The sequence below is a fragment of the Phyllostomus hastatus genome, unplaced genomic scaffold (assembly GCF_019186645.2).
Source record: "Phyllostomus hastatus isolate PE091 unplaced genomic scaffold, TTU_PhHast_1.1 phas_contig_40, whole genome shotgun sequence".
In the NCBI taxonomy this organism is placed as follows: Eukaryota; Metazoa; Chordata; class Mammalia; order Chiroptera; family Phyllostomidae; genus Phyllostomus; species Phyllostomus hastatus.
In genome coordinates, this window is record NW_025333872.1 from 12512391 (window position 1) to 12540130 (window position 27740).

Genomic DNA, 27740 nt, shown 5'->3' on the forward strand with positions numbered 1-27740 from the left:
CTAAAGTAATATAAAAAGAAAGCATTCAGTCAATCACTAAGTACAATGTTAGCTAGAAGATTTTGTTAGATGTTCCTTGTTAAGATGAAGTTACCTTCTATTTCTAGTTTTCTGAAAATTGTTTTAATGAAAGTGCTGAATTTTGTTCAGTGCATTTTTGCATCTTGTATGATGATATTTTATTAATATGGTATTAATTGATTTTGAATGTTGAAACAACCTTTTATACTGGGACCACCTTACTTTGTCATGATGTGTAATACTTTCTATATGTTTCAACTATGTTCATGAGAAATAAGAGCCTATAGTTTCCTTTTCTTGTGATGCCTTTGGCTTTGGTATAAGGTAATACTAGCCTGAGATAGAAATAGTTGTCTCATTTCCTGTCATGATATAAACAAAAATAACCTGAAATTAATTGTGGAATATATATGATAGACATATGAGTATAAGTACATATATATAAAAACCCACTTAGAATCTAGTGAAATTTAGCTTTATCTGTCTTTTAGTCTCTTAAAGACTTTTTTGCTTTATTTTGTCCTCTTACAATTTATCTCACTGCTTACTTATAGTAGTATCACAATTCTTTACCTGCCCTAGAGGGCACCATGTGACTAAATTTGTGCTCTGACTCCTTTTCAACATTATCTTTACCTTGCTCACTGCACTCATCCATTCTAGGCTTCTTGACTTCCCTTAAATATACCAGATTTATTCATACCTCAGCAATTTTGCACTCACTATTCCCTTCGCATAAAAGTATCCTGACCTTTTGTTGTTACTGTTTTCTTACTTCCATTGTGTCTGCAATCCAATGTCATCACCCCAGAGAGTGTTCAGTATCTATCTTATTTAAATTAACCCTTCTTCCTCTCAGTCTATTCCCATCAATCTTTATTCTCTTGCCCATTTTAGTTTATAGAACTTACCACTGTCTATGTTTTATTAGGATTTATATGCAAATACATAGTTTTCTTTCTCTCTGCCCTGTTAGAGTCTGAACTCCATGAGGTTTGGAGCTTGGTCTGTCTTATTAATCACTATTTTCAAAGGACCTAATTAAATACCTGAGCCATAATTGTTCCAGATAAATATTTGTTGAATGCAGTAACAAATTATTACACATTGTGATGATTATTATGAAAGGAGGTATAGGAAGCTGTAAGAGGGAACAGGGGGACATTGGGTGAAATGACATTTAATGCGAAGGAGCCAGTCTAGAAAATAACAGAGGGATGACTCTTCTACACAGAGCCAACAGCAAACACAAAAGCTCTCAGTTGAGAGTAATCTTGAGGCTCTTGAGAGAATATAATAAGATCATTGAATTTGGAGCATAAGATGTAAGGGAGGGTGGATTGAAGTGAGATTGGATAGGAAAGTATAGAAAAGATGATTTAGCTTCTTGCCTATCAGTTTGAGTACAAATATTATCCTCGGTACTTAAGAGGTCTGTGGGAAGGTTTTGAGATTAGACTAATTAGGAAGTCTATCACTTCAGAGGTTAAGAAATGTGTTGAATAAAAAGAAAAAACAGCATCTAGGGGTTGCATTGGCAGCCTTGGGCCTGTCCTCATTTGCCTTTACCTCGTGACTAATATCCTTGAAATGATTACTGAGCTTGACACTGGATAAGTGTGTGAGTTTAATTTGACAGTCTCAATCATTGGTATTATCTGAGAGTTCTCCAAAAGACACAAACAAACATTTAGCAGTGAAGTAGCAGAATTCAAACTTAGAGGGGCAGGGGAGTCTGAAAAAGTATAACCAGACAAACTAGAGAACAAGTATGAAGTGCCATGGAGCCAAGAAAAATAGATTTTCTGTTTTTAATGCATATTTTATTTTGGAATCTTTCTGACTCACAGAAATGTTGATAAGATAGTACAGATGGTTTCCTCATACTCCACATCCAACTTCAGTTTCCCATAATGTTAGCATCTTACATACTCTGGTACAGTTATAAAGACTAAGAAATCAATATTACTATTAAAAACACTACAAAGTCTATTCAGATTTCAGCAGTTTTTCCATTCGTGACTATTTTCCTGTTCCAGAATCTAATCCAAAATATTACATTATGTTTGGTCTTCATGCTTGTTTCATCTCTTCTGGTTTTAATGGTTTCTCCAAATTTCCTTGTCACTCACGATTTCAACAGTTTAGAGGAATCCGGGTCAGTGGTATTTTGTAGAATGTACCTCAATTTAAATTTGCCTAATATTTTATTTCATGACAAGACTTGGGTTATAAGCTTTTAGACAGATTACCCCAGCAGTGAAATGCCTTTCTAATCATGTCATGTGAGTGGGTACATGAGTCCACATGACTTATTATAGGTGATGCTAACTTCAATCACTTGGTTAAGATGGTATTTGCCAGCTATCTCTGTGTAGTTACATTTTTCCCTTTCCATACTTCACTCTTTGAAAATGAGTCACTGAGTTCAGCCCAGAATCAAAAGGGAGGGGATTAAGTTCTAACTCCTGGAGGAAAGAGTATTTATGTGTATTATATTAAATTCTTCTTTAAGGAAGATTTGTCTAAGAGAGGAGAGGTGTAAAAAGGAAGGTGTGGTCTTTTATTTATGCATATGAAGAATTTTGGCAAAATGAAGGTGATTTTTTGGCAAAATGAAGGTGGGGGGTACATTAAAAAGAAATATTTTAATTTAGTTAAAAAGGGTGGAAGCTAGATGAGTGAGAAGAAGGGTGAATGGCAGATGAGGAATTAAAGACCCTGTATGTGAACACTTTTGAAGATAAAAGAGATTTCTGTAAAGTTAAGAACAGATCCAGGAAAAAAAAGACATTACTATTTGGAATCAAATTTATAGCTAACATGTCTATGATTTCCTAGCTAATAAATGTCAAGGGTAAGTAGATGTAGCTCTCCTCCACTTAGCCATTTTCCATCTGTATTGGGCATTTATTTTTAATAAATTTTGTCTGAACAATTGCAGGAAGCCTTGCAACTGCCCTTGGTGAGCGCATTGTCACAACCCACTTGTTTCTTCAACTTTTTACAGTTACTAAAAACATCTTCATACTTGCAAGTATTGGCTGGAATAAAAACAGTAAATTAGTAACTTCATTATCATTATCCTCCACAGCAATAACACAAACAATAAATCCTATGTGAGTGAGGAGGAGGGAATAGAGCAAAAAATTTGGCATCATTCATTTCTCTCTGATGGTTGTTTCATATCTTGAGGGACACATAAGTGTCCTTAGTTAAATTCACTGATTAAGGCATCATTTCTTTCTAAATTTGAGCTTTTCCAAATGTTTCTAAAATAATTGACCAACTTTCCTCCATCAGAAAAAAGGGTAAAATGAATTTACCATAAATAAATCTCTTTAAAACTGCACCATTCACAATTATAGCCACTAGCCATGTGGTTTTTTTAAATTTAAACTTAAATTAATTCAATAGCTTTGAAATTTCAGGTCCTCAGTGATACGTATTAGTTACATTTCAAGAGTTCAATAGCCAATGTGCTAGGGGCTACTTTACAGGACAGTGCAGAAATTGAACATTTCCATCATTGCAGAAAGTTACATTGGGCAGTCTTTTCACCAAATTCTAATGCCATTGGCCTTTCTTTCAGGAGTGAGGAATTGTTATAAGAAAAAGTAAATGTAAAATGTAAAACAGAAAGAAGTTTTAGTATTATTTTTGGACATTCCCATCTGGATGTTGCTCAATGGCCAAAAACTCAACAAATCTCAAGCTAGATTAACCACCCTGCCTACAAGCTTGGCATTTCTGTTATCTCTCCCCAACTCCCAGCTCAATTCACCCAAACTCAAAGGAATAGCATTCCCCACTACTAAACAATTCAAACCAAGAACTAGGAATCAACCTGAACTCACCCCCCTCTCCTTTTATCTGCACTTAAAAAGCACAGGCAATAAACACTGGCTATTCTACTTTCTCCCTGTCTCTCATAAACTGTCCATTTATCTTCATTCATTTCACCTTAATACAGTAAGAACATCCATTGTTTCTGAATCCATATTTCTCAACAGTGTATCTCAGCTGGTTTCTATTCAATTTTTTCTTCATACTGCCAGGAACTCTTTATAAAACACATTTTTGATCTTATCACTCTTCTGTCTAAAATCTTTCAACTGGCTACTTATTACTAATAGAAAAAATTCCAAAATTAACAAATAGTACTCCACAGAGGAGTAAGTATTTTCCTTGTTAGTTAATTTATAGTTTTTATATCATCAATATTCTGAATTATGGCTATATGTTTCACTCAGAATGCTACAATTGAGTCAGGTGAATGCATTTGAGAAGTAAAAATTTTAGTTAATGGGTCAATTGTATTGTTCATAATAATTCTAATAATACATCCCAACTAAACAAAGATACCAACTCTTTGTACATTAATTCATAACAACACTGGAAAGCAGATATATAACATTAATTTTACTCCTTTTTGTTAAAACAGCTTTGAAGCTTCTGTTAGCCAATAATACCCTATGCAGATTTGATAGAAATTTTAAAAGTCCATAAAAGTTATAGCAAACAAGAGTGCAAATGATTATTCAATTAAACTTGATGATTCTAACTATACTATGAGAAAAATGAAGAATGTACTATGACCAACTCATTGGCATATAAGGGATTATATTTAGTGTGCCTGTCCAGACTGAGCCGTATGTGTGGCCTCACACCTTTATATTTGTACTTATTGTCATTTTAAAATGCAACCTTTTCTATAATAACATTAATTTTGATAAAAAATCATATTTAATTACAATAAATTATTTTCACAGAAACATTTTCATATATGCCAATATGAAATGGGTTTGACATAGTCACAGATACACCTAGATGGTAGATGCTCCTTTAGGTTACCTATGGCAATAGGCTTTCATTGCAAATAATGCATATATGTACTGAATGATTTAAGATTTTTGCTTAAACACACACTGTTGAGTAATTTTATTGTTGTCTTGTGCATGAAGGCATTGCTTAAGTTGGCTCCATTCAGAAGATTTCTTAACTTTTAAAAAGAAAAATCAGGTCATTTAATTATACTAGTAAATTAGTGACTTCAAACTTACTGCATAGTCCATTGTCACAGTGATTAGGGCAGCTGGCACAGGGCGTTCCTTGGAGGTAAGGAGTATATTTTCTGCTAACAATATTACCACTGAAATTTGAAATATAACACATCAAACACTTCTTTAAATTCTTTAGTTCAGTTTATGCTTCAAGGGTAGCATCCATCACATATTCTGAATATTTACTCAATGTTTTAATCATGCCACCCTGAAAAATGAATATTCCCAATGTGTACTCAGGTAGCAGTGCAAAGTAAGAGAGTAATTCACATGAACACTCCCTTGACCATAATCTCACATCTGAGCAACTGAAATGGAGTAAATAGGGTCTAAAGTTTTGAGGGTATATTTTACTGTGGCAACACTTCATCTATCAGTAGACTTGGTCAAATTGCTAAGGCAGTGCACCCCAAGGTGCTGACTACAGGTGAGGCACATTCCCTGCAGGAATGTCCAACCCACAGCCCACAAGCCACATGTGGCCCAGGGTGGCTATTAATGCAGTCCAACACAAAATCATCAATTTACTTAAAACATTATGAGATACATGTTTTTGTGATTATGTGTCACAATGCATTTATTGTGTGACCAAAAACAGTTCTTCTTCTTCCAGTGTAGTATACAGATACCAAAAGATTGGCACCCCTGTGAGAGATACTAGAATCTCCTGGGGGACAGAGGTTGCATTATGGGAAATACTTAATATTGTATGTAATTTTATATTTTAAAAAGGAAACCCTAATTATCAATAAGTTCTATACTATGAACTGGAGAAAGTATTGCTTCAAGATAATTTTTGGCCTCTAGATGCAGGCTGGTGACATTTTCAAGTATTTTGTGGGAGGTGGATATGGTAGGAAGGATTTTGAATGTCTAGAGGTTTTGTATGTGAGGTTTTTATGTTTACTAAAAATGGGAATGTTAGAAGGAAAGGTTTCATTAACACTAACTTTCAGGGTAAAGTGTTCCTACAATGACTAGCCTGTGCTTCATTGATAATTATTAACCAATTGGCTACTATTATCTGAAAATACAACAGAGTCAAAGTTTCATTTGGACCTAGTGGTCCAAACCCTGGAAAGACCCAGGACAATGCATCTGAACCTCAGTCTCCTTGCAGAAAATATAGCTATGAAGGTGTGTGAGATTTTGGAAAATTGTGAAATATATATAAAAATATTTTAGAAGTTCTTTCACTCTTGTTTTTCTTGTTATTCATTTCAACTCTTACCACAGATAACTTGTTCTAGTTGCCTCCCCTCTCACATCCAGACAGTGGGCTTGGGTGTATTCTCTTAGGGCATTTCAATCCTTTCTATTAAACCCTAACTGGTACTTTCAGGAAAATGACTTTGAAGGTCATACTTCTCAAACTGGAACCTAACTTCACTTGGCTTATCTATAGTTTTATCATGTAGGAAGCTTGCTTGGGGGGAAAACTCTCCCTCCAGTAGCAAGGAGTTTCAAACATTGAAAGTAACCTCTACTTATAGATATATCTTCACCAAATCCATAGAATTTTGGGGGTAAGTCAAATATATTGCTTGAGGAAGGAGTATATTTCCTGCTATAAATCAAGATTTTATTGCATGGTTCCTTCAGAGATTTTGTGTTAAATTCTAAAAACAAAGACTTAAGATATTACCTTTTCTTGATAATTTGAAATATATTAGGGATTTCCTGAAAACCTTTTGGGGCCCAAGATGTAATCAGTTCTTCATGGTATACTACAGGTATTTTAGATGAACAACCATAAGAACATTTGTGTACAAAAAACATTTGAGTACTGTTTGTTACCTCACCTTTACCCTTGGACTTACCATCAAGATTTCATTTTCTAGAATGTGAATGTAATAAAAACTGATAGTATCAAATCTAGATAACTACATATAACATATTTCCACATAACCCTGAGCCTCAGGAAAGCAACTGAGAGGGAAGACAAATAATTTTAATCTTGAGGGAGTAAGCTTCAGATATCATACTTGAAACTGAGAAGCTGGTCTTCTGTCTGAGAAGTTGATTGTGTCTCAAATTTACAAAAGCTTTCTAAAGATTAATCTCTCCCCTTCATGGAAATATGCTTTTTCAGCCTGGGTTGTCTAATACATGATAAATTTAAAATATTAAGTTGCTGATGGCATCATCAATAGCAAATTTGAAAACATATACTTACGCAGAACAATAGTGGCAGACATAATAGTATTTTAGTTTTTTTTGATTGGGACAATAGGCAGTTCCACATCCAATAAGGAAAGATGAGTACCAAGCAACCTACATGTCCATAAGTGAAGATACAAGAGTACATTAGAGAAGGAAACATCCAAAAAATGAATAATAGGAAATAAAAAAAGTTACTGATATATTATGATTACATATACCTTATGGAAATATTTAAATTATTAAATTAAATTCAAAATCTTTTCAAACAGTTCATTTTCATGTATGTTCACTACTTTATCCATTTAGACTACTCAAAAAATATAGAGTATGTTTCCCTAGAGCTGACAGGCTTTTGACAAGTGACAGCTCGCAGCTTAAATACCCACAAAATTCGCAGACTGTCCTTTACCTACTTGAGATCTTCCCCCAGATTCAATATTGGAATCAGTCAAAATTTTGAGAGGCTTTCTTTTCAGGGCATTTACAGAAGCTTTTTTTCACTTGTTTCCCTTACCTGGGTATAATGTCCAATCACTGCATTGGGATCTTTTGGCCCTACACCATAGATAAAATCATCTTTCTCATCGAACCAACTTTGGATTACATATGACCATGAAGCAGGGTTACTTGACATAAAGATATTCTCGCCACATTTCATTTCACCTAAGAAAAAGATCATTCCTGAGGTAAGCAAAAAAGTATGCAATGGTATATATGCCTGGATAGATAGATGGATGGATAGATAGATAGATAGATAGATAGATAGATAGATAGATAGAGAAATCTATGTATGTATGTATGCTATGTATGTATGCATGTATGTATGTATCTATCTATCTGTGCTATCTAGATTCACTACTTTTCAGACACAGTTCCCATAGTTGTTGCTAACTGCTGATTAAAGCATAAAGAGTTCCTTATCAGCTGTAAGCTGAATGGAAGCCATATGTACCCAACACACTGAGGCTGGTCTCAATGTGCAGATTGTGAACAGATGAAGTTCTCCTTCTTTAACATCTACTCCCCTAGAGACATTCAGTCACATAGGAAATTCTTCATGAATGTTGATCTCATGCTCTCAGCTGCACACGTCTCCTACCCTAACCCACACTTACCAGAAACTTATCACTTATAGCAACTTTAATAAATGCTTAGGGTTGTTTTGTGTACATTTTGAAAAAAAAATTTAGTCTTTAAGAGTCCTAAGCATGAAACAGGTGACACTAGGAGGAACAATATTTTCAAAGTTTATTGGTCTCCCTTTCATCAGCAAATCAGAGTGTCACAAGCCAACTTCTCCTCAAAGAATTAGGATAAAAGTGCTTTGCAGCCCACAAAAATTTCAATGTATTTTTCGAACCTTGAAATTAATACTTATGTTTGGATGGTTTGGAATGTAATATCTACATACCACTGAAAAAGAGTGTGAACTACTCTCAAATAGCTCTTCTAAGAGGGAAAGAAAGAAGCTGAGATGCTAACAGTAGACTGGGATCTTCAAAACCATTTGTTTCAGTCTTCTACTGAATATAGTCAACCCTCTCCATAATTTCATTGAATTATTGTATCAAAAATACAAATAGCAATGGCAATTCTATTTTCAAAACAGGTAAGTTATTTACTACTTTCTAATTGTACTTCTCCATATCTGTCATTTAATAATTAAGTAAATATTTTGTTTACTTGATCATACATATGATATATAATTGTTTTTAGGTCCCTTGATGTAGAGGTCATGTCTCTGAGACTACTTTGAGTCTAATATAGTACTGTATGCATTGTAAGAGGAATCCAGAACATACAAAAGATTTGACTTATTGTCATCAAAGATTAAAAAGGTGCTAATGCTAAATGATTTTGAGTAAAATTCAGTAAGTTTGACAAAATTCAACATATTTTATAAATCTAAAAATAAACACTTTTTAAAAACACAGACTCTATAATATGAAAATGACACTGGATTAGATGTATGAAATTCTAATTCTAAATTTCCCAGATATGACACTTCTTAGCAATCATTTTCCTGCTAACAGTGGTTAACAGGAAAATGATTTTCTTTCCTGTTAACAGATGGTTAAGAGGTACAAATGTGATATTGTGTGAGACCGTTTTTGCAAAAGATAAAAGCATAAGCCCAGAGTGGTGCTTCTCAAGAGTTTTCTCTCACAGAGATACTTTAACTTGAAAAGGTAGCATTTGAGGCAACATTTATCCACCAAGTTTTGTAATGCAACATCAAAAAAAATGGCCCCTTATTATTTCACTTTTTCATCTACTCAATAAAAATTTATCAGTGTACATACCAATTCCTCGATTCTGTATGCTACTGTGTTTGTAAGTGCACTTGTTTGCCCACCTTTGGGCATTTGCTGCTGCCTTGCTGTCCCATGTCTAAAAAGAAAGAGGGAGAAAAAGATAGGCACATAATAACTCAAACCACAAAGGGGCATAAACTTTGTAATGAGATGGGTAGTTGATTCATATCATTTTAAATTTTTCTGTACGTGCATATCCTTCTAATCAAATATATTTTTGATGTGTCTTTTTCTGTTTCTTAAAGAAATTAGATAGTATGGCTACCCTAAGGAACTATAAAACCTAAGATAGTTAATAATCTATGTAAGATAGCACAACAGGAACACCTACAGACTTTTAGCAGTGGCTCTTAACTAAATATCAATAAACATGTAGATCCATTGAGATTATTTCTCCTAAAATACTAAAATGGCCTACTTCATTCCTAGTTCCTTCCCTTGCCCCCACCATGGAATATATTTGGGAGATGTGGCTTTTAGTAATGGGCCCAGAATTGTCTGTTATTTACCCTGAATTACATTGATCCTTACATTGAAAAGGCATTCCTGATTCTAAATTAAGAGCAATAGTGATCAGAAAAACATAATGGCCCCTTATTGGATGTCAAAAGATTTGGTTTTAATTCTGCCTCCACAACTTAAATAGTTCTGTAAAATGGACAAGTTATTTGACCATTATAAAGCACAATTAAGAATTTCTTCTTTGTCCCATGGAGCTAATTAAGCTTAAATTTTGCATCTCTCACTTGAATAGGTTCTTCTAAGGTTGTGCTAGGGGACCACAGAATACACATGGTCATTTTTTTAAAATTTTGCAGTGGTAAGATAGTTGTGTACTCTTCTGTAAAGAGGGTTCCTTCAAGCTTCAAATCAGCAAGAGTTGAATTTCCCCAACTAAAAACATGTCTTAGAGGAAAGATAGAGGGTATAAGGTGAAACCTTGGTGGGGTGGACATTAATAATAAGGATGATGTCAGTAATCATACATAGGTCAACTCACTGTACAAAGAGGGACTGGACAGAGAGCTGCCTGTAGTCAGAGAACTTATTAGAAAATTGTTTTAGATCAAAATGAACAGAAAATGCCTGGTAAAACTGTCTAAAAGTCAAGTTATCAAGGTCAGAAGGCACACACTAACATTGGGGGAAGGTTTTAGAATGAGCTGCATGACTCTATAAGTACCCTAAAAGTGTATGCAAATTATATATATATATTAACATAGAAATAGATTATTACATATTACATATAGTAAATTCTACATATGCATTTTTTTCTGGGAAGAGATATTTCACTCAAAAGATGGGAAACTCTGAAATGGAAATGGTAGCAAATTAATTCTTCCAGATTGTATTATTCTAGTGAACAGAACATGTAATAGTAGGATGATACACAATTTATAAGCAAAAATAGTATGTGGAATGAAAAAAAGGTATTTATGCATTGTCAATAACAAAGCTTTAATAAAATAACAAAGATAGAACTTCCTGTCACAAATGTCTTCGTAATCTTATTTACTAGAAGTCCGTGCTTATCACAGCTCCACAAGCCACTTTCCTTTTGTTATCACCTCTTACCATCTTCAGCATGTTGCTCGCAGGTGGAGTGACTGCTCTCCTTAGGTTATTGTGTTTATTTACAATCTCACTTTGGACTTCTTTTTGGGTGGTTGACAAATCATCAAAATTTGGATCCTAAAGGAAAATCAAATTAGAATTATTTTTAAAACTTTTAAAAATTGCAACTGAATGAATAAATTAATCCAAGAAAACAAAGATTATTTAAAAGGTATTCAATTTAGCCCTGGCTGCTGTGCCTTAGTTGGTTGGAAGTTGTCCCATAAAGTGCAAAGTCGCCTGTTCAATCCCTGGTCAGGGCACATGCATAGGTTGTGGTTTGGTCCTGGTAGGGGTGTGTGAGAGGCAGCGGATTAATGTTTCTCTTTCCCATTGAGGTTTCTCTCCCCGCCTCACTCCCCCCTTTCCCCTTTCTCTAAAATCAAAAGGCATGTCCTCAGGTGAAGATAAGAAAAAAGTGCTCTGTTCAAACCAATATTAATTGTTATGCATTTCCAATGAATCTGAACCAAAGCTATGAGTTTTTTAAATAGGAAAGAAGTAGTGTTAAATTTTGAGTGTGGATGTAGTTCATGTTATGACAATTAAAAACATCTCCAAGGCCACAAATGCCACTTTCTAGTATTAAAACATGTCTTAATGTGATTTTTCTAGACACATGAGTGATAATGTAATGACTGTGTTTTATGATGGGAACCTTTAAGGCATTCTCATTCACAATCAAGCTATAGTAAAGGAGTACTAAGAGAAGAGACAGGTGGCTCATCTAGACTTTAAGGGGAACTTTGATCCGACATGGTATCAGTATTTAAAGAAAAAATGTGTAGGCCCAGTCCAACTGCATTCTATATTTTAGTAAATGAATCCACCTATTATCTAGCAGAGTTTATGGAATTATTCAAAAGGCAGTTTTATAATATTAAACACATCTCCAAGGCAATGCAGAGGGAAAAAAGTCAGCCAATGGTCAGATTATTGCTGACCATTAATTTTAGTAATAGAAATATAATTAAAGTATTAAATCACATACTTATATTTTTGGTATATCTTTGTGGGGTGTTGGGGGTGTCTAAGCCTAGAGGTGGAGTAAGCTGTGTGATTATTCTATAAGGCTGACAAAATTTGATGACCTAAATTGACACAAGAATGTGATGTTATAGGAACACGAGCAAGATTCGAAGTTAAAAGTCTAAACAGGGCCTCTGAAATAAGTTCTTCTCTCCTCCCACAATACTGAGTTTTTGCAAACTTCTCCAAATACTGAGAACATAGGTCTGATCATATTCTATTACCACTATCTACTTATGTGTCCATTTCTCCCACCTGCTGGTATGTTCCTGAAGACAGAGACCAAGAATGAATACAAGTATACCAGTGTATCCCCAGATTTGGAGCATTCCCAGCTACTTATTCCTAAAATGGAAAAAGTGCACGTGTGAAATATTAGCAGTGGCTGATCACAGCACAAAATAACATCTCTTGTATGTCCTATTTGTCCTCAAAAACTTTGTTAAAATAGTTTCATTTCAAAGCATATCAAAATTTGTCCCTTGAGAAAAGAGAAGTAATTGTTTTTTGCTTCTTTTTTTTAAAGATTTTATTTATTTATTTTTAGTGAGGGAAGGGAGGGAGATAGAGAGAGAGATAGAGAAACATCAATGTGCGGCTGCTGGGGGTCATGGCCAGCAACCCGGGCATGTACCCTGACTGGGAATTGAACCTTTGACACTTTGGTTCACTTTGGGAATTGAACCTGCGACACTTTGGTTCATGCTCAATCCACTGAGCTACACCAACCAGGGCGTTTTTTGCTTCTTATACCAACTTCTTTTGCAGGTAAAAATTCTACTGATGAAGACAGACATATCTTTGTTTCTTTTTAAATAAACATTAAAGAAGCGTTTGTTATGTGATGAGAAATATGAAAAGTATTCAGAAGAAAATAGATGAATAAAATATGGTATCTGTCTATACTTAAAGAATTTGTACTGGAAAGACAATATGGTATAAATGAGTATAATACCACATGACAAATAAAATAATCAGCAGGTTCTACTAGATGTTGAAAAAGAAGGGATCAGTTCTTTATTGGGTTCAGGCAAGGCTTCACTTTTGGAAACTGCCCTGCCTGGTTTCAAAAGCTTTAACCCTCCACGGCTAAGGCTGAGTAAGAGACCTTGGGACACTAAGGAGACAAAGCTTATCTCCCTTTCAGGGGCACCACCTCTGCCCCCTTTTACTTGACCCTGTTTGGCCCCGGGCAGATGATTGGTTAGCCAATGACAGGCAAGATTCCTCAAGGGAAGGACAACCTAAGACAGTCACTGTCACAAAGGAGCCCTCAGGGAAGGACTTGGGAGGCTATAGAAAAAGGGGATGATGGACCCTTGCCCCTCAGCTTTGACATAGCCTGAGTCCTTATTCTGTCTGTAAGAAATCTCCTAATCTCTTGGCTGCCTTACTTCCCCTGCCCAATTTAAGCCTGAAAAAATGCTGGAGCTCTGTGCAGGAAAGGGTGGATTCCCCAGGTCAATCAGTACTGAGAAAAAAAATGCCTAAATTCCTGTGAAAACTGCTTTGCTCAGAATGTTCTCAATTTTCTGATAATGTTCTGTTCAGGAAATGAGTTTGTTTCCCAAAGTTTTATATCCATTTAGTTAACTGACCCTCACTCAGAATAAGCCCTCATAGTTCTTTGAATGTTATTTATTGTTTGATCATTACTGCCTGACAGCGATTGATGAGCTTTACCTGTATTCCTGGGCAAACTGAACCCAATAAAAGCCCATTGAGGAACAGGCTCAAAGCCCTTCTCCTTTGAGAGATTGGCTACCTTTCCTCCCCAAGCATATCATGTCTTGGTAGACTTATTCTCATCAGTTGTGGACGGGTGCTGTGGGCAGAGCCCCCCACACTTCACAAAAAAGTGAAGTGGAGGTTCGAGAGCTTAGTGGTGTTTTCTAGGGCACAGAATAGGGCAAATTGAGAGGGCCCAAAAAACCACACCAGGCACAGGGAATGTAGAGCATCAGCAAACACTGAGTTATGCGAAAGATCTAACTATATCTCCATTTTTAATAATTTTATAAATGAAAATCAGGAGGTGGATGAGAAAGATAACAGGGAATCAAAAATGGCCTTGAAAGGAACTCTTTAGGAATGAAATTGGGAAGACAGAACTACTTAAATGAAGCTCTTAGTGATGAATATATTGTCTTCATATTGAAAAATTTGATTAACAATGACTTCAATTCTGAATGCCAAATGAGGTTTGACCTAGTGTCAGAATTCTCTGGTCTGAGAGTTCTTAGCTAATCTTGTGCACCCAGAGCCAAGGAAGGGTGTGGGAACAGAGAGCAAGGACCAGAACTCCTCGAGTTCAGAGGTTTTCTGACCAGAAAAGCCTACACACCAGTGGAAGAGAAACACCGATGCTGCTCTTGGGATTATTAAACTGAAGCAGCATACTAGAAATAATTAGAGCATCTTATCTTACACAAATTAATTGTAAAACTTATGAAAATATCTGAATGCTTAATATCCCTAGTAAATTTTCTCTTTTTAAATAAAAAAGTATAACTATTCTCACACAGTAACTATAAAAATTAAATGTGGTGATGTATGTGAAGAACCTTTCTTAATTAGGGATTAGATAAACAAATTGTTAATTTTCAGTGGGGGTCACATAGAAATGGATTAAATAACACCAAAGTAGACAAGATCTTGGTATAGGAGGAGTTTTGTTAGCTTTTAAACCCATAGACCAGTGGTGTCACCAGAAAAACAATTAAAGCGCCACATGTCATTTTTATTTTTTGGTGACCACTTATAAAAAGATAAACAGATTAAATTATATTTATAATATATTTTAAATATATATTTATCTAAATATAATATTTATAAATATATAAATTATATCTAAATATAATATTTATAAATATATTTATATTTAGATAAATAAATTTATAAATGCATTTATGTTTATATAAATATATTTATATGTATACACAAACATATACTTAAATGTATAATACATGTATATATGCATATAGTTACAAAAATATATTGTGTATTTAAATACATGTGACTATATTATATACTTAAATTTATATATATTATAGATTTGAATATATACAATATTTAAAGAATATTAAACTATAGCTTCCATCATGCAATCCATATTAAATTATTAATGAGAAATTTTACCTCCTTTTTTAAACTAAGTCTTTGAAGTCTGCTATGCATTATGTTTACGCATATCTCAATTCTGACTATCCATATTTCAGGGTTCAATACCTTCATGTGCTTAGGTACTACCATACTTAGTGATACACTAGATACTTTAGCTCTTTTTACTTTTGAACATTGATCTAGTAGCGTGCTGTCCTTCAAGGTTGGTTGCATTGTTCTGAAAATATTTTCAACCTCGATCATACCTGTCCATTTGCAGGGAAGAACGGAAACAACACAGCAGCCAGAAACAGCAACACTGGGAATAGTGTCATCGCTGAGGAAACAAAACAAAGACTTACATTGGTATTTTAGTGCAAGAACTTCTGAAGAACACAGGAGGAGAAAAAAGAAACAATGCAACATCAGTTATCTCAAATTCATTAGTAACATAACAAGAGTAGATTTGTCACAGGGTGCCACTGGAATTCTAATGGATTCAGGCCCAGACTCAAGCTTTTCTAATGGGGATGATAAAGAACAAACAGATATACTAAGCTGAAGCTCTTGAAGTAGTACACCTGTAAATATTTAAGGTACACCACCCAATACCACCGTATTTCCAGTTTTGTCTACACAGCAACTTTTTCGAGTTAGGGAAATGGTTTCTTCACATTGTCCATTTAGGAGTAAAAATAGCTCTCAACCGTTTTGATTATGGGGATACTACTGAATTAGTCCTTGCTGGCTTTCTTAACACTGCTTATCTTTATAAATATCCCCTCATTAACATTTCTTCAATCTACCAGTTAGTGTGAGCCATTTCTTCTGCCTCATATACTAGTAATTCCTAGAACCCTAGGTAAATTCGCTAAGAAGTAGTGATGTAAAGAAACAAAAACAAAAACCTTTCAACCACTCTCCATAGCTCTGTCCATGTGTCATTCATTTCCACTCCAACCATTTTTTTTTAATTATGTTGCCTCAAATTCCAAAAAAGGTAATACTTTCCTTTTGGATCTAAAGCCAGAAAACCACTTTTAAGAGCTTACCAACCCAATCTGTATTAATATCCTTCATATGCTCACAATTTTTGCTTCACTTACTCAACTTTTTAGAATCCTGAAAAAATAATATATACTAGGAAAACTTTAGTCATCATTTTTTAGCACTTTCATATTTTTAAGGGTAAAACAATGATATGTTCAAAAACAGGGAGATAAAATGTCTAAATAAATTAGAGTACATTCTCTTATTAGCATATATTAGACATAAAGTTATGTTTATGATGGTTTTATAAGAAGAAAATGTGTATGCTTCAAAATTAAGAAAAAAAAACACCAAATAGCATATGGGAGATCCTTAGTCTCCTGTTATAAATAAAAGTTTGTGCCCTCCCAAAATCAATAGATTGAAGTTCTAACCTCCTGTGAGGCTATATGTGTTTTGGCCCTTAAAAGATACTTAAGGTTAAATGAGCATGTAAAGATGAGCCCTGATCTGATAGGATTGGAGACACCAGGGAATGCATTTTCACCTGTGCTGCCTCTCTCTGTCAATGTCTGTCTGTCTGTCTCTCTCCTCAGCACACACAGAGTAGAGTCCACGTGAGAATGCTGTGAGAAGAGAAATCTCAGCAGAAAGTGACCATTCTAGCAACTTGGTCTCAGACTTCTACCCTCTAGACCTGTGAGAAAATAAATATTTGTTGTTCAAGCCACCCAGTCCGTGGTAATTTGTCATGGCAACCCAGGCAGACTCATATACATTCTCAAATTTATCATCTGAGGGATATGTTACTTTTTAAGAGTGTTACAAGGTCCATAGAATGTAGCAATTTGAAATCTCCTGGAGAAACAGGTCTGCATTCCAGTGTGCTTGTGTGAGCAAGGCACTGAGATGGGAGGGTACCTCTGGATACCACTCAGCATCCATATCTCAAGGCAGCTGTGCTTCCCTCATGGGTATATGACAACACCTCTATGGCATAGGGACTTGGGGCCAATTTTAAGATAAGGTAACAGAAAAAAATTATTCCATATAGGTATTGATGATCTAGATGTGTAGGGAGATCTGGAAATCAGTATATTATGATTCTTCTGAAAGACAGTAGCAGAAATAGGACCTTATCCCCTTCTCCTGGAAAACTAATACTCAGACAAAAAGCCAGGCAAAGATCAAGCAAGATTAAATAGAAATACAAGAGAATGAGTTTATCTTTGTGTGATAAATAAGACATTCTTTCTTTTTTCATTTCCTATATTGAGTCTACATTATAGTAATTACAAAAAGGAAAGATCTTTATTCCAAAGTGATTGTTAACTTTTGGAAGAATGCCTCTGACTTTGTCAAACCAATTGTCTTAGTTACTTCACGACAGCCTGGTGTAGCTAAAAGGTTGGGCATCGTGATGCTCAAGGAGAAAAGAGCAGAGCCCTGGAGGTGTTAAGTGACTTCCTGACAGCCTCATTGCTAGTTGGTGTGTAGCTGAGACAGAACCCAAGATTTCTTTAACTTCAGTATTCATCCCCCACTTAATTGTAGTAAATTGGGGGTGTGAGGGTTCAAAAAGTGAATATTTTTGCCTTGAAAAAATAGTCATACATTACTATAAATCTTTTGGCAGCTGATAAATACCTGGTAGATTGCTCAAAATGTTTGAGAAAATTAGAAAAAAATAAAAAATACTAATAATTAAGTCAAATCTTTACCTTAGCTACAAATAAAACTCCTAAGACTTTGAGAGCTCAAAAAATATTTTCCTAGGATGTTTATTTTGAATTGAAAGCATAACCCATTTTGATAATTTTTATTCATGTTACCTTCTTGAACTATCGAAAGACATTGTAGGCATTTTAATAAAGTGATTATGTCCATTGAATTAACTAGGAAGGGAAGGGAAAGTGTTGAAACAGAAATCACAAAATTGATAACACATTCCTATTGGGGTTCTATAATGAATACAAATTATATAAGTGTTTCTATAGTGTTTTTTAGATTAAAGCTTTTCTATACAATTAAAATTTCACTCATGGCAATGGAGAAAGTTTGATTTTTGTGTATATTGTAGCTTTTTAGGTAGAACAGAGGAAGAGGGGAAGAAAAATGAAAATTTGAAGACAAAAAAGTAAAGCATGGAAAGAACAATGAACTTATTTCTGTATAGCAAACATAAATTGAATGCTAAAAAGAGCCGTTTTATTTCTCAGAGATGCCTGGTTCCCTATTAAGCAAACCCAAACTTTGGCTACTGTATCGTGATGAAGAGAACAAAACAAGTGTTAAGAAGCCTGGGCTGTTGTTATGGTGTCAATGGTGCTCTTTTACCTGGCTCATCTTTAAGCATATGAAATTGACAATCTTCATTTGTCAAATTAAAATACAGGGACATAGATAGGGTCACCTCACAAGGTTTTTGTGAGGTTTAAAAATATAAATAATGTTAAAGAATTTGAAAGCATTAAAAAAAATCACCATGTACATACAAGTCCTAACATTAACATTAATATTTTTATTGTCATTTGGGATGCTTGTTCCCTTAGCTGGGAGTGTTGCCAGCATAAATCTCAGGGACAGCGTCTGCTGAAGACAGCCATGTGGTCCAACATCATGCTCTCTTCTCAGGGCGTCCTCATCCCCTGTCTGCCTGACATGGGGCATAAAGGCCTTACCTCTTCACTCCTACTACAGACAGCACTGAAACATCATCTCAGCTTAAGAACCACTCTGAAGCAGTTGATTGACTGAAACCTATAATGAGACTACATCACAGCTTGATTTCTTCCCTTTGTCCAATCTCACTTCCTTCCACTCCTCTCCTAGGGAATTAATCCCAAGTGGATTCCTTAATGAACTTCTTGTGTCTTATATTTCTGAACATTACCTAAGGAACCCAACCTGTGACATCATTTATTAGATAATCTTTATTCCACTACTTTAATCAGGATAGGTTCCCTATTTTTACTTTCATTATCCTTTCCTCTGATCATATGCCTTTTATGCCTTTGATAATGTTAATCCTCAAACCTGGATTCTAGCCACTTCCTTCAAGAACATTTCAAAGTCTCTCTCTACAAAGAAACTCACAGACTAACTCAAAACACACAGAAGTTATCTCTGTGGAGCATTTAAAACCCACCCAGTCCTGACTGGTGTGGCTCAGTTGGTCGGGTGTCATCCCACAAAGCAAAGGGTCATTGGTTCGATTCCCCGTCAGGGCGCATTCCCGGGTTGCTGCTATGAGAAGCAACCAATCCATGTTTCTCTCCCCCTCTTTACCCCTCCCTCCGCACTCTCTAAAAATAAATGAAAGTCTTAAAAAAAAAAAAGCCCAGCCAGTAAACTTTTTTTCTGATTATGTTCAGGATCTAATTTATCTCAATTTCTTCATACACATTAGATGTTTTCCCATAGCGAGACTGAGTATCTAGAAAAGGCAGAATACCATCATCATTTTCTTTTAAATGCCTTTTGGCTAAACAGTGTTTGCTCCATGGTGGGAGCTGCAGAAGCTTTCAGAGTCCCCAGAGGACTCTGTTAGACTGATGTCCTTGTGCATGCCCATCTCTCTAGTGGGGCCTCCTGTGGAATTGGAAAGCAACAGAGGAAAATAGATTTTTTTCTTTTTTTCAAGTTAATGACAATCAGATATTGTTCTTTTCTGTGACAGACATTCATCAAATTTTACACAATATGTCTGGAATAGTGTTCAAGATATTGCTGAACATAATCAACTGAACAAGATATGATTCCTGTCCATCCTCAGAGTCTTAGCACACCATTATGGGAGCCCATCATTCAAGTACCTAGAGTGGGAAGTATTTGGCCTTTCCCATATGTGCAAAAGTGGAAGCTAAAGTTTTTTTTCTTTTGCCCTGACCAATTGTGATGCTTTTGAAAAAGGATGGGGGATATCTACATAACACACGTCTCAGGAAGTATTAGAGGTATGGTAAATATGATTAAGGTCTAGCACCAGCTAGAAGACCAAAGCATTTAGCTCCAACACCCTCCTTTGCCTGGTACTGACATAATACTGTTTGTTTTTCTTTCATTGAGTCCAGTCCCACAGAAAGCATTAGAAAACATTAGGTTAATAACTGCTTCCTCCTCTCATCTACTTGCATATAGACGAATTCCAAATGTGTGTGGTTACACATTTCCTCTGCTTATTACTTACAGACAAACTTTAGATTCTTTTAAAATCATTTCCCTTAAAAGACTTACTTTGCCACACGCTGTCACCAAGTCTCTCCTTTTATACAGTTTTCCACTCTGCCATTTGTAATTTTCCTTTTTGAAAGAGATTAGTAATTTCTCATAAATGTGATTAGAGAAAAGCCAGATTCAAAGATTCAAAGATGTACAGTTCCAAGTGTTGATGGTTTATTACTACCCAATTACAGACAGCAGAAAGCAAGCTGTGTCTTTCTGAAGCATAAATGTAAAAGATACAATTAAATTGCAATATACCGTTCCTTCGTCACACCGATGATAGGACCACCACAATATTGGAAAGACTCACATGAAAAAGAAAATAATGACCTATCACTGTTTATTAACTGATTAAAAACTATGTATTTACAAACAGTATACCAGCATACCTTGCCTTAAAAGTCCATTTTGTGCATATAAGGAAATTGAAATGATAAACTAGGAAGAATTTGCTTAGTTCTTAAGAGGAGAATTCACAAAATGGTTAATTTAAAATGTGAGCTTTTAGCCTTCAATTGCAGTCAGGATGTCAATACATGCAGGCTTCTGGTTATCACCCTAACATGAACTCCAAAGGAATGAGAGAAACGAAAGGAAAGCATAACTTCCAAGAAAGTATCAAAAAGACAGTGAGAAAAGCAGGGGAGAATTAAGTTACTCAGGACCTCTAGTGTGTATGTATGGGGAGATGTATGTATGTTTTGAGTATGAAGTGGAAGAAGGTGTTGCATCCTGGGACAGTGACTGACATGATCATGTAGTTTCAGTAACAATCTTGCTTTCACCTCGTAACAATCACTGTTTCCTCCTCATTGTGAAATTCTCTGCAGGATATCATCATGAAAGCATAAAAATCTCCAGCAAGTGTCAAGAACTAATGAAAATAATGAAATGTGGACTAACCTACATTGCTACCGCCTAGGGTTATGTGAGTATAAAATAGTGTGACTACTTCTTCCCAATCCTGTTTCCCCTCAAAACGTAACCTGAGGAGTGGCAGTGAATGGAAATGATTCTGGCATTGGTTCACCAAACAGATGAGAATAATAGTACATAATATATAGGCTCATTTCACAAATGGCATGCAAAAATCCTCACAAAATATTAACAGACCAATTTCAAAAATAAAATTAAAATGTCATGATCAAGGAAAGTTTGTATCAGTACTGAAAGATTATTGCAAAATGAAAAAGTTCATTGGTCTATTTATCACATGAATAGACTAAAAAGATCATGTGGCAAAAATATTTTACTAAATTCAATCCCTAGTCATAGCTAAAAAAAGAACACAGGGAAATAGAGGAGATCATTAATTTGGTAATGGCATTATATTAAATATCTACAACAAATATTGTAGTTACTCGAGAAACTAGGTGCATTACATTTAATATTGGGAACAAGAAAAAATTATTGATATCACTGCCATTGATCAACATCAAAGTGGAGAGTTCCTGATCAAAGCTGTAACAAAGAAAAAATATATTCATTGGTCTTGTAAGGGAAGAGATAATACTTTATTATTTTCAAGTGATATGGTCATCTATCTAGAGAATACACCATAATCAAAGAGTTTGCCAGATGCAATATCACCTTTCAAAAAATACTATCACCATACACCAGCCACACTCAACTAGAAAATAAGATTTAAAGAAAGATCCTACCCATAGTAGTAACAAAAACTATAAAGCATCTATGAAACAATCAAGAATAAAAAAAATCCTCCCTGGAGATAACTTTAAAACCCTAGTAAAAGACCTAAAAGGCCTGCATAAGCTCCCCTGGCCAGTGTGGCTTACTTGGTTGGATCACTGTCCCATAACCTCAGGGTTTCAGGTTCAATTCCCAGTCAGGGTGCATGCCTGGGTTGCAAGTTCAGTCCCTGGTGTGGGCATGTATGATACTGGGTCCTGTATGATCCTGATTCTAGGTGCAAATGTGAGGTGACTGATTGATGTTTCTCTCTCACATCAATTTTTCTCTCTCTCCCTCCTCCCTCTCTAAAAGCAATGAAAGGATATCTTTGGGTGAGGAAAAAAACTTAAAAAAAAAGATTTGCATAAATTGAGATATTTCCATGCTCTTAAATTGTATGTGTTAATAAAGATGTCAATTTGGCTCTGGCTGGTATAGCTCAGTGAATTGAGCACAGGCCTGAAAACCAAAGGGTCACTGGTTTGATTCCTAGTCAGGGTACATGCCTGGGTTGCATGCTAGACCCCTATTAGGGGGCACATGAAAGGCAACCACACATTGATGTTTCTCTCCCTGTCATCCTCCCTTCCTCTCTCTCTCTAAGAATGGATAGATAAAATCTTTAAAAAATGTTTTAAATGTCAATTTGAATTAAATTAATATGATATTCTTAAAATTCCAATAAAACTTCTGATAGGCATATGAATAATTAAGTAAACCATTTATAAGAAGAATTAATTTGGGTATCTTTTTATATTTAGTTATTAAGATAGACTTTAAACTTATGTTGACAAAAATTTGGTATTATTGTAGGAACAGACAAATGGACTAAGGGAGGTGAACAGAAAATTGAAGAGACAGACCAAAAAGGTGGTATAAAAATTCATTTAAGAGGAAGAGCAGGTTATCTTGCATACAGTGTTAGAAAAATTAGCTCACTATATGAAGAAAAATAAAATCAAATCCTTCTTAAGCATCAACTATAAAGGTGAATGTAGAGGGATTCAATTTATAAATAGATAAAAGTTTACATACCACTTTTCAGGGCCATCTGCTTCACCCTCAGTGAGTCACACGTAACAATGGCATTCTGTTTGGGCTCATTCAAAACTCATAACAATCTAGGCATTAGCTGCTGTTACTCAATACCCAAGTTTACAGATAGGCAGTACCTGGATCAGAGATTTAATAATTCAATACCATAAACTTGCAAACAGGAAAACTGAGGGATAAATCCAGACAGTTTGGCAGGAGGGGATGGAGATGGTTTAAACAACACAGACCAGATAGCAGGCCATTAAAAGCATTAACGTGTGTGTGTGATGTGTATGTGTGATGTGTGCATTGCAGGTGTCTACATTTATATACAACTCACAGTACAGGAAAGTATTTGAAACAACATTTTCAAACTCTCAGTGAAATATTTAATCTTCGTTCTGATATCTTTCTTTCATTTCACCACTTCTCAGTGGGATAGAAAGCAGGCCAAAACTATACGAAGTTCACGAAATTTCTAGATTTTATTGTGTAGAAAATCCATAAACATTTCTAAGTGATAATAACTGCCTTGACAGTTCCTGAAAAGTAATTTATATTTCCCTTTTCAAGGATGAATTATCTTCTCTTTGCTTGAATTTACCAAACATCACTGGAATTCTTAGCAGTATGGGATTTATATTCTGCTTGGGAGTTCTGACACTATTCCTCCGGATTTGCTTCTTCATCAAATCTGAGCTCAGATCAGTGGCCCCAAGTGACCTCACAACATGTCATTAGATGTAACTCCGGTCTTGAAACATGTCATCAGTTTAATTTCCTCTGATTCTCCTCCAGAGAGTTAGTCATCCAGGCAGATGTTGGTTTTGGTTTGTTTGTTTATTTATTTATTTATTTATTTGATTTGATTTGATTTGATTTTAATTGTTGTTTCAGTACAGTTTTGTCTTTTACTCCCATCCCTGCTCACCCCCAAGTCCTCCCCACCTCCCTCCCATTTCCACCCCCACCCTAGTTTTTGTCCATGTGTCCTTTATACTTGTTCCTGTAAACCCTTCCCCTTTTCCCCTGAAATTCCCTCCCCTCTCCCCTCTGGTCCCTGTCAACCCATTCTCTATTTCAGTGTTTTTGGTTATATTTTGCTTGTGTGTTTGTTTTGTTGTTTGGGTTCCTGTTAAAGGTAAGATCATACGGTATTTAGTTTTAACTAGCAAAAGAGGCAACTCCAGAACTTCTCTGGCAACAGTGTAAATCATCCCCAAGCTCCCTGCCTAGCATTCAGCCACAGAGGGGAAAAGCATTAATAAAATATTTTGAAAGTAAAATCTTTTCTCTATGAAGTAAATAACTCCTTACAGATTGTCCTTAGGTAGCTCTGTGGTCTTTTACTATCTGTTTATCCAGAATCACTTATTATTAGGAAAAACTCTGTCTGGAAATTGCTTCCTGATATAAAATATATAAAACAGATACTATCCTTAAATTATTTATACAAAGTTAGCTGCCTAAGTAGATTGACCTTGCATTAGAACACTTTTAAAAGTCCCTTTTTTTTTTTAGTTGAGTACATTTCATGAGGGAAATTGTATCTCATACTGATAATCTTTAATAGAATATTTTTTATCTCAAGGTCAGTACTATATGTTGGTTTTGATGGGTTTAAAACTATTAACAATAGCTTCCCATCCTCATTTTAATAATGTCTATATTAACACAAATTATATATGTGAATACTAGTAAAGTTATTAATATTTGGAAGTATGCACACACATATAACCATCTTTTTAATTTTCCTATTAAAGGAAATTTTACTCTAATTGTTTCTAAAAGTCATAGACATGGGAGTTAATTATATTGCTTATTTTAGAGTAAAAGGTAAAAAATTCATTTAGATGTTAAATTTGATTAGGTGTTTTGGGGATATTAAAGCTATATATTACTTTCTTAGATTAAAAAGAAGATAATAACAAAGTCATTATTCTCAATAAAAGTTATCAACAGAGTTTTGAAAATCACAGATTAATTTACCCTCTATCATTTTACCATTGGCAAGGCATAAATATATTGGCATAATACAATATTCACCTTAAAATAAAGAACTATCACTTACTGTTGGTTCTCTGAGCAAGGAAACGTATTGGCTTTATCTGTAGGAGGAAGGAAAGTGGAAAGAGAAGGTTAGAGAGGTATCTAAATATATTACACCTATTTCCTGTCTTTAGCAAATACTGTTTGTGCAAGTAAATCTAAGTCAACAGGTCTGAAGCGGGGTTTGTCACACCAGTGGGCTCGGATTTCACTGCCAGCTGTCTGACGGAAGTTTTGGCAGCATCTTGTGATTCTCAAACATTTATTTCAAACCTGTATTCCTTGGAGCTCATATACTGTTATAGTTTATCCACATTTTTGCCAATCGATATTTTGATAATTCTTAATCACTCTCATTACAACATTAAAGCTTCCAAGATTACTTCTGTATAAGTAAAGCTAAGCTTATCATTTTCATGAACCCAGATTTTCATGATGAGAGAATACAGTATTTCCTTACAGAGATCTAAAATATTCATTAGTATTCTGTTGGACCTCATTGTTTTGGAGAATATCTAATTTATCTTTGTAAATGTAAGGTGATAATGCCCTTCAAAACATACTGACAAAAAACCTCATAACAATTGATATTTCTAAGTTTTAAGTTCTCTTGATATTAAAAGTTGTTCTCTGGTTGTATGGAATTTAACATACCACTGAGCTACATTGCATACTAAATTATTATAGGTTAATTCTGTTCATCTATAAAAGGCTTTATTTAATCATTGCAGGTTTGTTGCCATATCTCAAAAATGAAGGGGGGTGGACTAATGATTTCAGGTTCTCTCTACCTTTAAAGTGTAATGATTTTAAATATTACATTTTTACAAATGGAGTATAAATTAATAAATCACAAATTAATTAATCACAAAAATAATAAATCACAGCACATACACAGCACTGTCAGGCATTTCCGGGTGCTCATGTTAGCATATACATTGCACAATGCAGTGTATAATTTAATAATTTCTGTTCATTTCAGGCTTATACTAGCTCTATTGAGTTACATAGCAAAAATGCACTAAAGCAGATAAGTACCTATGATATGATAGGAACACAATTTAATTATAGCTAATTATAAGTTAAATAATTGAATATTACTTTAAACATTATTTAGAACTCCATATAGATATTACCACAAATTTTTTTTTGAAAAATCTTGAACTATTTGGCTGCCAAGTCTCCATTTAATCCCTAAAATGTATTTTACCCCATTATATTTGATATGGGAGCTCGCAATAAGCTAAATCAGCCAATAGAATAAAATCACCTTGGACTCGCTGCCTATGCAACCATTTTTCTATGGGAGGACGTGTGTCATGGGCTACACTAGACCCAGAAGCACCCAGAGCCTATCCTACTCTCCAGTTAACAGCGTGGAATATTAAGAGCTTGGGATTCATGGTATGGTGAGCACAGATTAAATTTATGTACCAATGTGTATTGGAAAATTATTTTTCTGTCCATAAGTTTTTATATCTACAAATTGGAATATTATTTTTCTTCACTGAGATAAAATGAGTCATATATGTAAGTTTCCTGGTATATAGTAAATGTTAATTTCCTTCCATTTTATGCACTTCTTTTCTTGTGTCTGCACAAGCCTGTCTCTAACACTAGTAAGCTATGACATCACAATTGCATTTTCTGAGAGGTAGTCCTATGAGAGAAATGGATAGAAAAGTATAAAAAAGGGAACTATAGCCCTGGCTGGTGTAGCTCAGTGGATTGAGCGCGGGCTGTGAACCAAAGTGTCCCAGGTTCGATTCCCAGCCAGGGTACATTCCTGGGTTGCAGGCCATAACCCCCAGCAACCGCACATTGATGTTTCTCTCTCTCTCTCTCTCTCTCTCTCTCTCTCTCCCTCCCTTCCCTCTCTAAAAAATAAATAAATAAAATATTTTAAAAAAGGGAACTATATTTTTGATGTATTATTAGCATTTACTAGATTTTCTCTGATTGAATATCTATAGTTACGACTAAATGATCATTACATGCACCATGCTACACAGGTATTTTGCATGTCAAATGTTAGCTTGCCTATCATTAAGACAAAGATAAAAATATGTAGCCCTTTAGGATTACAAAATGCCACATACATATTGAACTGATATATTGACTTTAATCTTTAAAAATTGTTGTTTGAAACTAGCTTTGTTCCTTCACCTCCCACGATATCAATTTGTCTTTTTCTGTATTTATGAGGTCAGTCCAGAAAAAGCACAGCCATTGTTAACAGAACAATAATGGTTTGCATGACATCAGCATAACCTGGCAGCCAAGGAGAGTGGACTGGAATGTACATGCATGAACAATGATGACCTCACTGTACTAGTCAGTGGGGGCGGTAGACACAGTCTACTGAGTGAGCATGTGCACTATGTGGCCATTGCATTCAAAATGACTAAGTAGAACAAGGGATCTGCATCAAATTTTTCATTAA

At 35.0% G+C, this 27740-nt stretch overlaps 1 protein-coding gene across 1 annotated transcript; it reads right to left on the reverse strand.

The window, feature by feature from the left end:
* Positions 1-1843: 1843 nt before the first annotated feature.
* Positions 1844-25351, reverse strand: LOC123821784 (cysteine-rich secretory protein 3-like). Its single transcript, XM_045843529.1, has 8 exons — positions 25320-25351; positions 15574-15644; positions 11138-11254; positions 9551-9638; positions 7762-7910; positions 7261-7358; positions 5085-5173; positions 1844-3065 (listed from the first exon to the last, which is right to left on the reverse strand). The coding sequence occupies exons 2-8, from the start codon at positions 15640-15642 to the stop codon at positions 2938-2940; spliced, it is 738 nt and encodes a 245-aa protein (XP_045699485.1). The 5' UTR covers positions 15643-15644; positions 25320-25351; the 3' UTR covers positions 1844-2937.
* Positions 25352-27740: the final 2389 nt, after the last annotated feature.